The sequence below is a fragment of the Polypterus senegalus genome, chromosome 3 (assembly GCF_016835505.1).
Source record: "Polypterus senegalus isolate Bchr_013 chromosome 3, ASM1683550v1, whole genome shotgun sequence".
Classification (NCBI taxonomy): Eukaryota; Metazoa; Chordata; class Cladistia; order Polypteriformes; family Polypteridae; genus Polypterus; species Polypterus senegalus.
Window position 1 is genome coordinate 33,191,853 of NC_053156.1, and position 16,318 is coordinate 33,208,170.

A 16,318-nucleotide genomic window follows, 5' to 3' on the forward strand; every position below is an offset into this window, starting at 1 on the left:
GCTGAAAAACAAGAATATAACCAATGGTAAAACCATAGGATGGCCAAAATCACCTGTCTGGAATATCATTATGAAGAAAGAAAGCACTGATGAGCTCAATAATCACAATAGGACTGGTAGGCCAAGGAAGACCTCCTCTTCTGATGGCATGAGAATCCTCACTATGGTAAATAAAAAGCCTCTAATGCCAGTCAGACTGATCATAAACAGTTTTCAGGAGGTAGATGGGGATGCGTCAGAGACAACTATCAGCAGAACACTTAATGAACAGAAATATAGTGACCACACTGCAAGATGCAGGCCACAAAATCAGGATGATTATATTGCAGTTTGTGAAAAAGGACTTAAAAGAGCCTGCAGAATTCTGGGAAAAGATCTTTGGGCAGACGTGGCAAAGATGAACCTGATCAGAGTGATGGCAAAGCAAAGTGTGGAGACAAAAAGGAACTGTCCAAGACCCAAAACAGACCACCTCATCTGTTAAACAGGGTGCTGGGGGTGTTATGGCTTGGACAGGTGTGGCTGCCACAGGTACTGGCACACTTCTCTTCATCATTGACAGAACTGCTGATGGTATTTACACATCAAATTCTGAGGAGTACAGAAACATCTTATCTGCTGAAGTTCCAGTAAATGCCTCCAAATCCATTGGGTGGTGTTTCATCCCACAATAACCTAATGATCGTAAACTTTCTGCTAAGGCAACACAGAAATTCTTCAGAGCTAAAAAAAAAAAATAATAAGATGTAAATGAAAACCTACAAGAATATGATAGGAGGAAGAGTCATGAATCATTCTCAGCAGCAACAGTTCATAACCCATCTGCTAAATGTAATACTTCATATCAGTAGTTAACATTTCAATCTGCATCTAAATTGTGCTAATTACACTGCACATTCCATTGATGGTGCCCTGAAATGGGGGGCCATGTATAAAAAGTGTTGTCATTTCTACATGGTGTGGCCAAAATGTATGAAAATACCCTTAAGTGAATGTCTGCAATGTTAAACTGTGGAGTAGAGGGGTAAATCAAGGAAAAATGTGTCTTTATTCCAAACATTATGGAAGGCACCATACTTCAAATAATATTCTAAGCAAGAAGCACAGTTATACCATCCATCCATCCATTATCCAACCCGCTATATCTTAACTAGAGGGTCACAGGAATTTGCTGGAGCCAATCCCAGCCAACACAGGGCGCAAGGCAGGAAACAAACCCTGGGCAGGGTGCCAGCCCACCACAGCAGTTATACCATAAAACAAATATTTTCTTTAAAACAGCCTTTTTCATTGAATCTGTTTTCTCACAGAAACAGTTTGTGGTAAAGGAACTCAAATTTCAGAAATGGATTCAGCGCACCCAAATCTATAGAGCACAACGATTATTTGAACAGGAGGATTTTAGTACAGACCGGTGTTGTTATCTTTCACTGATGTATTTAAACACAGCTTACAAAAATGAGCTTATAATCTGTCTTGATCTTACCCATTACACTTTGTACAACCTACCTTGCGCACCCAAAGAGACATGTAGTGGGTATTAGATGAGCGATGATGTAAGTTGAGCACTACCACACTTAGGATGACTGAGAAGGTCACGAGGATCATGGTGAACATCAAGTAATTGACAATAATTGGAATGCCTAAGGAGGTTTCAGGGACTTTGTTTGCCAAAAGCAAGAGAAAAACAGTGAGAGCCAGCAAAACCGAAATCGATAAAGTCATCTTCTCTCCTGCAGGTTGGAGACAAAAAATGAGAGCAATCAGAACATGAAAGCAAAGTTATGAGGGATGGGACTGCAGGGCTAGGTATTAAACGGGGATCTGTGACACTGCAGTTCATATTACTTAGATGTCAGCACTGGAAAATTGAGCATTCCTGTGTGCTTGGGTCAGTTAGAATAAAGATGTTAGTGAGTAGAAATGCATAATATGAAACCTTTCTTTTAACAGTGGCAAACTTTTGACAAAAGAATAAACCCAATGAAATGTATTTGTGAGTACAGGCTTAGCACATATTAATGACTATAATGTATTAACAGTATACTGCTAAACTATATTTACCGTACATACCTAAAGACACAATTTACATTAAACACATAGTGAAACAGAAGCAATCTTAATGACTGATAAAATCAAATCCATTAACATTCTATTCATAGCCAAAGATAACACTACTGAGATCTTCCATAGCACCATATTACAGTTGGCTGAAAATTAGAAAATAATCATTTGTCTTTTATAGTCTCTAGATTACTTGTTTTATTTTCAGTATTCAGATTAAATAATAGGATAGCACAGTGACGCAATAACAACAACAATTGTTGTCCTCCCGGCATGGAGTTTGATTGTTCACTCTGTGTCTTGTGTTTGCGTGGGTTTCCTCCCACTTCCCAAAGACAATGCTAAATTGGTCCGAGTGTGGGGTTGGTATGTGGCCTTCCCATAACTTCACTGTAATTAAAATCCTGATAAACTCTATATCCGACTCATTATAATAACTATTCATGGTGGCTCTAAAATCTGTACTAACCCCTACTCTCTGTTCTGTTTCCTTTTCTGGTATCCTTTTGGTGGTGACTTGCGCCACCACCATCTACTCAAAGCACCGTGATGTTCCAACAGTGAATGATGGATTAAGAAGAAGTCTGTATGACTATCAACATCAAATGACTCCGTGAGAACCCTAAATCCAAAGAGGACTATTTAATTTATGTTAGGTAGAATGCCCAGAGGGGACTGGGTGGTCCCGTGACCTGGAACCCCTGCAGATTTTATTTTTTTCTCCAGCCGTCTGGAGTTTTTTTTTTGTTTTTTCTGTCCATTCTGGCCATTGGACCTTACTCCTTTTCTATGTTAATTAATGTTGTCTTATTTTAATTTCTTATTTTGTCTTTTATTTTTCTTTTCTTTATTATGTAAAGCACTTTGAGCTACTTTTTGTATGAAAATGTGCTATATAAATAAATGTTGTTGTGTGTCTGTATGAGTGTGCATGTGTGTGTGTGTGTGTTCGATCTGCAATGGACAATGGGTTTGTTCCTCCCTTGTGCCCTTTGCTAGCTTGGATAGGCTCCAGCACCGCCTGCCACCCTATTCAGGACTAGGTGGGTTAGAAAACGACTGACTAACTGATTAATTAACAGTGTAGATATCCATACCACTTCCCAAACCAAGATTCATAAACAGCAGGTCCATCGCATAAAGGGATCATTTTCCTGCAGATCATCTAATGTGGTCTACCTAATTCTCTGCATGAAATGTCCTGACACTGCACTCTATCTGGGAGAAACTGGACAAACACTCCACCAGAGAATGAATTTACACAGGTTCCACATTAAACGTGGCAACACAGATGTTCCTGTAGCGGCCCACTTCAACAGCCATGGACACTGTGAGAGGGACTTTGAAGTCACCGTGCTTATGAGTAACTTCAGAACACAGCAAGAGAAAAAAGAATGGAAAGTCAAACTCATGCTAAAATTTAATACATTACAACATGGTTTGAAAAGAGACAAGAGTTTTATGACCAGGTATGAGGATTGTTTCCATCACTGAATCAGACAACCTGTCTATAGACCCACATTGTATGGAAAAACTCATCAGAAACTTTAAAAGACTTTGTTGGACAGTTATCTTGTCCAAAGATCTTGACCATACATTGTTCTTCTCTCTTGTTAAATGAATCTTTCATGAATTTTTTACATTTAAGATGTCTCACTTAAAGATTTATCAATGTGGTTACTTGTCCTAGTGTGTATATTAACACAGGGAACTCCAGTTTCTGTATTACATTTTGCCTGAAGAAGGGGCCTGAGTTGCCTCGAAAGCTTGCATATTGTAATCTTTTTTGTTAGGCAATAAAAGGTGTCATTTTGCTTGACATTTTCCAAGACAAATTTATTTCTTCAGATTCATTATATAAATTCATTTGCAATATAAATTATAAATATAATTTATAAATAAATATAAATCAGCAGTGTGTCTGTCTGCGGAGAGAGTGTCGACCTCGTCAAGAGGTTTGCTTACCTTGGCAATGACATTCATGTCTCTGGTGACTCTTCATATTGAAGTCAGTAGACAGATTGGGAGAGCATGAGGTCGCTAAGAAAGGGCTCGTAAGACCCTCATTGTTGGGGACCAGGCCAAGGGGTCGCCCACGTAACACCTGGCTGTGGAAGATAGAGGGTCATTTCCAGAAGGTGGGACTCGACCGTGTGTCTGCTTGGGGGGTTGCCAACAGGGATCCTGAGTTGTTTTGTCATGTAGTGGGTGCGGCAACGCACTGTACCAGTGCATGCTCCCCAAATTGACTTGACTTGTTATTAACACTCACCTATTCTGTTCCTTTTCTCTGTATCCTCATATGGCACTTGGTGCCACCTTCTACTGCCTAGTTGTGTGTCTGCCTATGGAAAAGTCAACTCAGATAAAGGAGCACTGGAATCATGGAGCAGAAGAGTCCTTTCATCAGATTGGCCAGCCAAACACTGACTCTGACTCTAAGCTGTAGAATGACAAATGGAGGGAGTTGGCTTGTGGGCCGAAGTCACCAGGACTCTGACTGTGTATGGCATGGCTGACTCCATTTCTACAATCTGGTTTTGGTTCTACAATTAGCTGATGGACCAATGTTGTTGTTTTTGTTAATTTGTTTCTACTTTGCTTTTGATGTATTTGAACAAATCTGTATCATCATGCAGTATGTGATTGTTCTGCATTTATTTTTACATTTTGCCTTGAGAGTTGTCACGGTGGTCTGTGCCTGCTCTTGGTGACGAGAGCTATACAAGAACAAAGTAGTTTGTACTGCTGTATTGTATTCCTGGTGTGGCCATGATAGATTGGCCATCTAGCTTTGTGATGAGGATTACTTGTGTTCTGTTTTCTGTATTGTATTTACCCCATTTGTCCATTGTCACAATTCATGGCAGAACATAACCGCTGCAGAGACAGAATTCAAGAAGCAAAACCAGGATTAAAGGCAGAATATGGTATAGTGCTGAGGGCTTGTTGGGTTGTCATAACTCCACCAATGATGGAGGTTATGAGTAGACAAGTGAACAGGAAACAAATTCTTACCTCAAGAAAAAAAAAAGTTACAAGAATCTGTGATAAAATAATTATTTCTAGATTTATTTCATTATACAGTAATAAGGATTCCTCATAAATATAGAACACATGTTTTCTTGAATTTAAATTTTTGCTGCTTTAAAGTGGACATGTACCAGTTTTAAGGCTTTTTCATTCACTTATGTACTGTTTAGCCCCATTGTGAGCTGCAAGTACAGACAAAGTACTTTTAAAATTCTCACTTCTATGTTTACTTGTGTTCTGTTTAGCAGTTGCATAATGGAGGTAATCTGTCGCACACCATTACAATCAATGCTAGTTATGACTCTTGTCCACATCAACAAGGAGGATACCGTGTCTTTTTTTAAAATGTGATATGTTGTATTTTTTTCACCTGAAGACATACGAAAATACACCATTGTGCAAATTGCAGGGGTTTCTCAACAGAAAAAAAGCTATTTTCATGCAGATGATTTTCAAACGCTGCACCTGCTACAGAGTTTTGAGTAGGTATTTGATCACTAAGATTGTCATCATAATTAGCAAAGTGACTGTCCTTATACCAGTACAAACACAACACACGTCTGATGGCTCAAGAAAATACCTACATGTGACAGGGAATGAATCCGGTTATTTTTTTTTTCAATAGATATCTTTATATAAAGACTAATTGACAGATAGACGCATGAAGAATTATTACACAGAAATGGCACCAGAGGGGAACAAAACACCCTTTCTTTTGTGTCAAAGGTACAAAGGTAGGTGGAAGTGAAACACCATTTGTGAAGTTACTGAGATCTTAGGCTTGGAGAAGTAAAACAGTTAAAATAACTCCTCTGTCTGGATTATGGGATTGTCTTGCATGAAGTGATCATAAAGGAACTCCTGAAGCAGAAATTATTAATATTGCTAATAAATATTGGTGTTGATTGGCAAAAGTGTTTTTTGCAGTACATTTGATTGGTTCGCTGGTGACCTTGTCCACTGAATTTTTCTCGGAAATTTGCCATGCTGTCAGCTTATTGGAACATGTTTTTTCCATGCCCCATGATGCCTTGAAAGGCCAGTGTGACATTATAGAGCTGTTGCAGCCAATGTTGGATAAGGATGTCACTACTTGATCCATGCTACCTGCCTGATTTGTGTTGTACAAACAGTATGTAGAACTTTCATGAATGCAATCACATTTTACAGGTTTGTGCATGCATGCATAATTTACAACACACAAATGCATGATGCCACGGTGTTCTAGCTGGATATGTAGCATTGATTTTTCATTTAAAGGGTACTCTAGCTGATCATAATGGCAATATTATGAAAATACTTAATTGTTCTGCATAGATTAATTGTACGTTGTGTTTTCAGAGCCCAATTAAATGTTTATTCTCCTCGCCATATAGTGCAGACCAGGAGCTTCATGCATAACGGTGTGCGTAGAATTCACACTAAAACATGACGTATGGACAAAAGTGGAAATATGCGTATGTACAAAAAATCCAGATGCATAAATCTGTGAGTATGCTAACCTCCATGTTCTTCCGCTACATAAATCCCAGTCAGTGTGAAAAGTAACGCATGTGCACGCACACACACCTGCTGTCTCACCCCATCTCCTCCCAAAATTAGGCTTCTTTGAATATGCAAATCAATATAAATAGCCCTTAATTTCAGCGTTCTGTGCAAAGACAATTGTAACAGCACTGGGAAAAATAGAAGAATTTCAGCGAATACCAAGTGGAGGCAAGGAAAAGCACACTATTTGTTGGTTTAAACAGTGATATAGACAACAAAAGGAAGTTGATCAAGTGACATAGAGTGTCGGAGAAACTCAAAAGTTCACAAAGTCGCACAGTGCCCAAAATAAAAAAAAGTTGTCAGATATCAAAGTCACTGTTAAAAGGCGAGTTGTAGCCCACCATCTGAGTGTCATGTGGAAGCTTATTTAGGTACAAAGAAAAGAAAAAAAAATAGCCACATAGTGGGAAAAAAAGCTTGAAATGTCAACTTTAATCTCAAAATTTCCACTTTAATCATGTAGTTTATTTTGTCATTAAAGTAGAACGTGATAAACTTCATCTTAAAATCATTTAATTTACTAGATTCTCAAATACCACTGTAACTAAAGTAGCACGTTAAATGTTTTTTTTATTTGATCTTCTACGTGTTCTATGTGTGTGAATTACTACGTGTTTCTTAAATGGAATTTCTCTTCCTCTGACAGGACACAAAATCCATTACATTCATGATATTACAATTATCTGAATAATTTAAATACTGAGATGTATACTTGATATCATTTTCATGATGACAGGAATTAAAGCATGTTATTAAAAATTAGAACACGATAGCACAGTGATAGTGACGAACTGGCACCCCGTCCAGAGATTGTTCCTGCCTCCCGCAAGATGCTTGCTGCGCTGTGCGTGACCTTCAATGAAATAATTTATTGCAGCAGTACTGTCTCTCTCAAATGTACTAACCACCAATTCCTGTCCTTCCTTTTCTTTCTCCAAGTACCCAATTGCCACATAATTAGCTCTGTAATAGATGTAAAGCAATCCGTAAGCTGAGAATGCAGATTCTTCAAAACTTTTAAGGAACATTGAAATATCTTCGTAGTATACACTCACCTAAAGGATTATTAGGAACACCATACTAATACGGTGTTCGACCCCCTTTCGCCTTCAGAACTGCCTTAATTCTACGTGGCATTGATTCAACAAGGTGCTGAAAGCATTCTTTAGAAATGTTGGCCCATATTGATAGGATAGCATCTTGCAGTTGATGGAGATTTGTGGGATGCACATCCAGGGCACGAAGCTCCCGTTCCACCACATCCCAAAGACGCTCTATTGGGTTGAGATCTGGTGACTGTGGGGGCCATTTCAGTACAGTGAACTCATTGTCATGTTCAAGAAACCAATTTGAAATGATTTGAGCTTTGTGACATGGTGCATTATCCTGCTGGAAGTAGCCATCAGAGGTTGGGTACATGGTGGTCATGAAGGGATGGACATGGTCAGAAACAATGCTCAGGTAGCCCGTGGCATTTAAACGATGCCCAATTGGCACTAAGGGGCCTAAAGTGTGCCAAGAAAACATCCCCCACACCATTACACCACCACCACCAGCCTGCACAGTGGTAACAAGGCATGATGGATGCATGTTCTCATTCTGTTTACGCCAAATTCTGACTCCACCATTTGAATGTCTCAACAGAAATCGAGACTCATCAGACCAGGCAACATTTTTCCAGTCTTCAACTGTCCAATTTTGGTGAGCTTGTGCAAATTATAGCCTTTTTTTCCTATTTGTAGTGGAGATGAGTAGTACCCGGTGGGGTCTTCTGCTGTTGTAGCCCATCCGCCTCAAGGTTGTGCGTGTTGTGGCTTCACAAATGCTTTGCTGCATTCCTCGGATGTAAAGAGTGGTTATCTCAGTCAAAGTTGCTCTTCTATCAGCTTGAATCAGTCGGCCCATTCTCCTCTGACCTCTAGCATCAACAAGACATTTTCGCCCACAAGACTGCCGCATACTGGATGTTTTTCCCTTTTCACACCATTCTTTGTAAACCCTAGAAATGGTTGTGTGTGAAAATCCCAGTAAGTGAGGAGATTGTGAAATACTCAGACCGGCCCGTCTGGCACCAACAAACATGCCACGCTCAAAATTGCTTAAATCACCTTTCTTTCCCATTCTGACATTCAGTTTGGAGTTCAGGAGATTGTCTTGACCAGGACCACACCCCTAAATGCATTGAAGCAACTGCCATGTGATTGGTTGATTAGATAATTGCATTAATTGCATTAATGAGAAATTGAAAAGGTGTTCCTAATAATCCGTTAGGTAAGTGTATGTTTAATTATTCTATCTATCTATCCATCCAGTGTCGCACCAGCTCCAACAAGTGTACAGTGCGAGGCACGAACAATACCTGAACAGGGTGCTAGCTCATTGCTACCGCTGTCCACCATGTCCTCACATAATTATTAACAATATAGATTATTTAAATGATGTTCAAATTTTATCTGTATAATGTAATAAACATTTTGCTGCATTTCATCTTAAAAATGATATTGTCATCATCTATACTAATAAAAGGCAAAGCCCTCACTCACTCACTCACTCACTCATTCACTCACTCACTCACTCATTACTAATTCTCCAACTTCCCTTGTAGGTAGAAGGCTGAAATTTGGCAGGCTCATTCCTTACAGCTTACTTACAAAAGTTAAGCAGGATTCATTTCGAAATTCTACGTGTAACAGTCATAACGGTCGACAACGTCTGCCATGTTGAACTTTCTTATTCATGGCCCCATCTTCACAAAATTTGGTAGGTGGCTTCCCTGCGCTAACCGAAACCAATGTACCTACTTATTTCAGTGGTATGACGCCACTGTCAGCTGCCATATTGAACTTTCCAACGTCACTAATTCTCCAACTTCCCGTGTAGGTAGAAGGCTGAAATTTGGTACTATTTCGGTGGTATGATGCCACTGTCGCCCACCATATTGAACTTTTCAATGGTCTTTGGTACTTATGGGCCCATCTTCAAGAAATTTGGTACGTGTGTTCCCAACACTAACTGAATCCTACTTACGTACATATATACGTCCATAGCCTGCAGCTCAGTCACCGTGTGAGGCGGCATTGGGTCCCCCATTCCAACGCCTCCCACGTTGTTGGCTGCCTGCCTATATAAGGCCGTCCATCGCTCCAGTCTCTACATTCCCTTCCTTGCTTCGCCACAGGATTCACGTCTCCCTGCTGATAACTACAGCCTTTTTATTTAATCCACGGCTTCTCCGCTGTCTTATTGCTCATTTATTACGATTATAGTTATTGTGTAAGTATTTTAGACTTACTTTACATTGTTCAGGTACCCATTTCCTTTATCATTCCAACCGTACCCCCATTAACATGTCTATCGAGGTGATCACCATCGATCAAAGAACTGTCACTTACCGAGTGGTTTCCATGCCTGGAGATGGCACCTACCTTTTCCATTCTCTTTGTTACATATTGAACGGCCAAATCAGGCTCACTCTTGATATCCGGAGGAACATTGTGTCTTATGTATTGAATGACTGGGACAGGTTCAAGGTGTGGACTGACGACGGTACAGGAAGATAATTATACTACACAGGAGCACTATAAGAGTGAAATGCATCTGCATGTGAGGTGATAGTGGCCGCTGAATTGTTCGGTTGTCGCTTTCAAGTGTATCGAAATGGCCAAATATTTTACACCTTTCGACAACCGCCAATGCCTCTAAAACATCTTAAATTGACAGGTGACGATTTCAGTAGTCGACACTTTGATGTTTATAAATGTTTAAACTCTCAAAAGCTGGATGTGAAGTTATCGATGAAATCGGTTGTATACTTACAACGCTTGACAGATGCCGAATGTCTCTTCCACACAAGTCCTACAAATACTATCATAATTAAAACAAACCATGAAACTCAAACCCATTATGACAGCAGCAATCCAAGCTGTGAGATTTGAAACAAGATTACTGTTCACATGGCCAACTGTACGTTGCATGCTTAAGTGTATGCTCAGCGCACAGCTTGGTCATATTACAACAGGAGGGCCGAACTCACAATGTGGTATACAAACAGATCCTTAACAAATAATTATTGGTATATTTTCCCTCAGTTTAGGTTTAATTTTCTTCTTAATAAAAATTTTAAGGCAGTACTTTGCCGCTGCGAAACGCGGGTATTTTGCTTGTATGTAAATATGCGCCTCATAAAGTGGGTAATTGTACTTATAAGTGCAAACAGTTCTACAAGGAGCACTTGACTGATTGAGTGTGTTTATAGTTCTTGAGATGAAACTGTTTCTGAACCGCAAGGTCCCTACAGAAAAGGCTCTGAATCTTTTGCCGTATGGGAGCAGTTCAAATAGACAGTGCGCATGGCAGAGGCAGCGTGTGCTTGATGCTGTATCCCGATAATTCTCTTTCTGATCAGCTGCTGTAGAGCTGTGATTCCATACTCAGATACAGTGCAATAAATACCCTGAATAGTTTGGCCATTCCATCGTTCATTATATTGTTACAGGTTAATTACAATCAGATTCCTTATGTAGATCTGCATACACCAAGGATTTAGCTAGCATGAAAATGTGCTACATTTCAATTTTAGTTTTTATATATCACGATATGAGCGTGGAAACGGGAGCATGCAACATTTTTGTGCGTATGCACTTTTTATACATGAGGTCCCACGTGGTGACAGAGACAGCCTCCCCGAGTATATAACAGTATAGTATGATCCCTTGCATTACAGGCTCTGTGAGTGTTAGTTAGTAGTAGTGACAAGAGCACAGGGAAAACAGACAGAAATAAGGAACTTTGGCCACACAATAGTTGGTCCAGCATAGTTGACACATGCATATTTAACCTTCAGGAACACTTAAATGACTATCGCACAATTACAATCCATTCAGAACTAGCTCAATTCTGCCTTCTTCTGTGACTTTAATGCATTTTGCTGAATTTGTCAAAATTCCAGGACATTTTTGTGTATATGACAAACTCAAGGTAAAGCAAATTAATGGGGCTTACTCATCACTACAGGTTTCTAGTCACATAATATTTCACAGAACACACACTAAAATTTGTTACGCAGGTGATTTAGTAACCAAAAATAATTGTTTCAAAAATTAAAAGGTTTTCTTTTTTTGGAGTGGAAAACAAGCAATACTGCTTCCTAAAGCCTTGTTCACACTTTACGTGAGTTCTATTCCACAGCTGCGTAGCACATATAATCCACACTACACCTGTAAATTCAGTTCTGTCTAGGCCTTTTGTTCACTTCACCACTGGGGAGAGCAGTACATTTTTGTTTAAATGTAACATGCTGCATATTTGTTCACCATAGATCTATATTTAATCACTAAATGACAGGCAGTGGCATATGGAATTACTGCATTGTGATTGGTACAAATTTCACTGGGAGTGAAATGCAATTTATTTCTCAATGCAAAACACTGCAGATTCAGTTTTGCATGAAGTATAAGGTGGAATGCGGGCTTGTAATTTGGAGTGGTGGCTCTCTGGCTAAAGGATTTGGGCTGGTAACTTAAAGGTTGCTGGTTTAAATCCCAGCAGTGACAGAAGGAATGCTAATTGGTTGGGCCCTGGAGCAAGGCCCTTAACCCTGCATTCTGCCCCCAAACTCTTTGAAGAGTAAGTTGGGGTATGCGAAAAATGACAAATATCTAATTCAAGAAATTATATATAGTTATTAAAGGATAAAAAGTCACTAAATTTTGAACACTACTATTAATGAGTGATAGATTGATTGTTTGAAGCAGTTATTACAAAGATATAAATCTGCTAAAACTGTTTTTCATCATAGATATAATAAATAGCTACAGTATTGCTAGTTTTAATACATAAGGAACCACATTGCGTATTGCTGCTACAGAAATACATGAGGAAACAATCCAAGCTAAGAAAACAGGACCATATTTATAAAAGTTTTTTGGTGATACACACAAAAGGGTTATCACCTGCGTCTGGTGGAAGGTAGAAAACGAAGATTGCAAGGATACTGATGAGGATGCAAGGTGCTATGATGTTAATGATATAGAAGAGGGGCTTCCGCTCAATGATGAGGTAGAAAGTGATGTCCTCATACAGATTTTCTCCAATGTTCTTTCGAGAAGGCTTGTGACGAATTTGCCACTCACCATTTTCTAGAGAGCAAAAGAAAAAAGAGCTATTACAATTAAATTGTCTTTATGAGTTCTCATGTGGTGAGAAGTTAAGCAAAATGACACCTTTTATTGGCTAACTAAAAAGATTACAATATGCAAGCTTTCAAGGTGATCAAGCCCCTTCTTCAGGCAAAATCTAAAACAATATCCTTACACTCATTATTTCTACTTTTAAAATATACAATATATATATATATACACTCGCCTAAAGGATTATTAGGAACACCTGTTCAATTTCTCATTAATGCAATTATCTAATCAACCAATCACATGGCAGTTGCTTCAATGCATTTAGGGGTGTGGTCCTGGTCAAGACAATCTCCTGAACTCCAAACTGAATGTCAGAATGGGAAAGAAAGGTGATTTAAGCAATTTTGAGCGTGGCATGGTTGTTGGTGCCAGACGGGCCGGTCTGAGTATTTCACAATCTGCTCAGTTACTGGGATTTTCACGCACAACCATTTCTAGGGTTTACAAAGAATGGTGTGAAATGGGAAAAACATCCAGTATGCGGCAGTCTTGTGGGCGAAAATGTCTTGTTGATGCTAGAGGTCAGAGAAGAATGGGCCGAATGATTCAAGCTGATAGAAGAGCAACTTTGTCTGAAATAACCACTCGTTACAACCGAGATATGCAGCAAAGCATTTGTGAAGCCACAACACGCACAACCTTGAGGCAGATGGGGTACAACAGCAGAAGACCCCACCGGGTACCACTCATCTCCACTACAAATAGGAAAAAGAGGCTACAATTTGCACAAGCTCACCAAAATTGGACAGTTGAAGACTGGAAAAATGTTGCCTGGTCTGATGAGTCTCGATTTCTGTTGAGACATTCAAATGGTGGAGTCAGAATTTGGTGTAAACAGAATGAGAACATGGATCCATCATGCCGTGTTACCACTGTGCAGGCTGGTGGTGGTGGTGTAATGGTGTGGGGGATGTTTTCTTGGCACACTTTAGGCCCCTTAGTGCCAATTGGACATCGTTTAAATGCCACGGGCTACCTGAGCATTGTTTCTGACCATGTCCATCCCTTCATGACCACCATGTACCCATCCTCTGATGGCTACTTCCAGCAGGATAATGCACCATGTCACAAAGCTCGAATCATTTCAAATTGGTTTCTTGAACATGACAATAGATAGAGTTGGATACAGCCCTGTTGGGATCCGGGGTGGTGCAGCTGTTCCTGAGCCCGTGTGGGCGGTTCTTCTGCCTCACCCGGAAGTGCTACTGGAAGTGGGGCAATGAGCACCTGATGCAGATCCAGGTGACTTATATAAGGGGCCAGCAGACATTACTCGGTGAGCCAGAGTTGGGAGGAGGGAGACAAAGCTTGCCGAGAAGGAGTGGAGAAGAATAAGAAAGAAAGAAAGAAAGAAAGAAAGAGAATATGTTGTGCCTGTGGGAAACAGGGAAGAAAATAAAAAGCATTTGTGCCTCTTGCATCTGTCTGTGTCAGGTTGGGTGGCTGGTACACCCTCTAGAGTTGTCACTATATATATATATATATATATATATATATATATATATTTAATGCATTGAATGTAATTACCCCGATCTACAGACTGTCAAATAAACGAACCACACGGCGTGGTGCAACGTAAGAGGCTTTGCCACTGCCACCTGAGGTTTGATTCCCGAGAGGGATTGCAGTGAGTGTATACGCCTGATGACCCCAGAATTAGGGCGAAACATGTGCCGTGTACTCTTTGTATTATTTTACAGTTAAAACTATATATATATTTATATATATATATATATATATATATATATATACAGTAATCCTCGCTATATTGCGCTTTGACTTGTGTTTCACTCTATCGGATTTTAAATGTAAGCACATCTAAATATATATCACAGATTTTTCGCTGGTTCGCGGATTTCTGCACACAGTGGGTCTTTTAATTTATGCTACACGCTTCCTCAGTTTGTTTGCCCTGTTGATTTCATACAAGGGACGCTATTGGCGGATGGCTTAGAAGCTACCCAATCAGAGCATGTATTACATATTAACTAAAACTCCTCAATGCTATAAGATATGCATCCCGCGAGGAGCTTCATTGTTTGCTTGTCTCTGCCTCTCTCTCACCGTCTCTGACATTCTCTGCGCCTGACGGAGGGGGTGTTTGCACAGAGGCTGTTTGCTTAAAAGATACTGACGCTCCTCTAAAAAAATGCTGCTTTATTGCAGTGCTTCGGCATATTTAAAAGCACAAAAGCACACGTATTGATTTTTTGATTGTTGCTTTAATCTCGCTCTCTCTCTCTGATGTTCTCTGCGCCTGACGGAGGAGATGTGAGCAGAGGGGCTGTTTGCTTAGAAGATACTAACGCTCCTCTAAAAAATGTCGGGCAAACTTAAAAGCACAAGTATTGATTTTTTGATTGTTTGCTTTTCTTTGCGAGCGCGAGCTCTCTCTCTCCCTCTGAAATTCTCTGCTCCTGAAGAGAAGAAGATCTATTTGCATTCTTTTAATTGTGAGAAAGAACTGTCATCTCTGTCTTGTCATTGAGGACAGTTTAAACTTTTGACTAAAGGGTGTTATTTCATGTCTAGAGGGCTCTAATAATGTTAACAGTGTGGGAGAGTTTATAAGGGCTTAAAATATATAAAAATAACTACACAAACATATGGTTTCTACTTCGCGGATTTTCATCTATCGCGGGGGGTTCTGGAACGCAACCCCCGCGATCGAGGAGGGATTACTGTATATATATATATATATAATATACAGTATATACATACATATATATTGTAAGCTGGAGGGCTGATCGCACCCTCAGAGGACACAGACGCCCCTGGGAAAAACCCAGAAACACAGTCTACCTTCACATTACTCCTTACCCTTCTTACTTGCACTGTAATGCGTGATAAACCCTTCGCGCGGTACTCCGCTTACTTAAAAGCCTTGTACAGCGCCTGTCAGCTTTGGAATTGATTTGTTTTGTTTTCTCTCTCTCAGACATTTCCTGCTCCTGACGCATACTCCTTTGAAGAAGAAGATGCATATCATACCTTTAATTGAGAGACGGAATTGTCATCTCTGTCAAAGAGCAAGTTTTAAAATCTTTAGGTTTAGAGACAAATGTTTGTTTACAGTGTTTGCATAAAATTCTTCTTGTCTCTACAACCTCCTGTGTTTCTGTGCAAATCTGTGACCCAAGCATGACTATATATATATATCTATATATATATATATATATATGGAAGCGAAGGTTTGTGATACGGTTTGCATATTTGTAGTTGCAGATCCACAAAGGGAGAGAATGAATCACGTATTATAGAGTAGTTTTTTATTCCTCAGCTTTCAGCTCCTGCCAGGAGGCGTCATCAAAGGATAATAATTACACATACAAGAATCAAAGGTAATACATAGCAAAATTAGGTGGGGCGTGGTTTGGGGGTAGGTAAGTGTGTGGTGCGGGGGACAGGGGGTAATGAGGTGGGATTAGGAAGGTGTTGGTCGTAAAGTTTTATTTATTATGAGGATGTTCTTCTTCTTAAGT

General features: G+C 39.8%; 1 protein-coding gene across 2 annotated transcripts in view; it reads right to left on the reverse strand.

Moving 5' to 3' along the window:
• Window positions 1-16,318, reverse strand: part of LOC120525004 (acetylcholine receptor subunit beta-like) — a 70,613-nt gene that overhangs the window by 16,484 nt on the left and 37,811 nt on the right. For both annotated transcript variants that reach the window (XM_039746924.1, XM_039746925.1), the window contains exons 7-8: window positions 12,600-12,785; window positions 1,510-1,733 (exon numbers count right to left, since the gene is read on the reverse strand). In XM_039746924.1, the coding sequence (XP_039602858.1) occupies window positions 1,510-1,733; window positions 12,600-12,785 (410 nt within the window). The remainder of the gene's footprint in view (window positions 1-1,509; window positions 1,734-12,599; window positions 12,786-16,318) is intronic.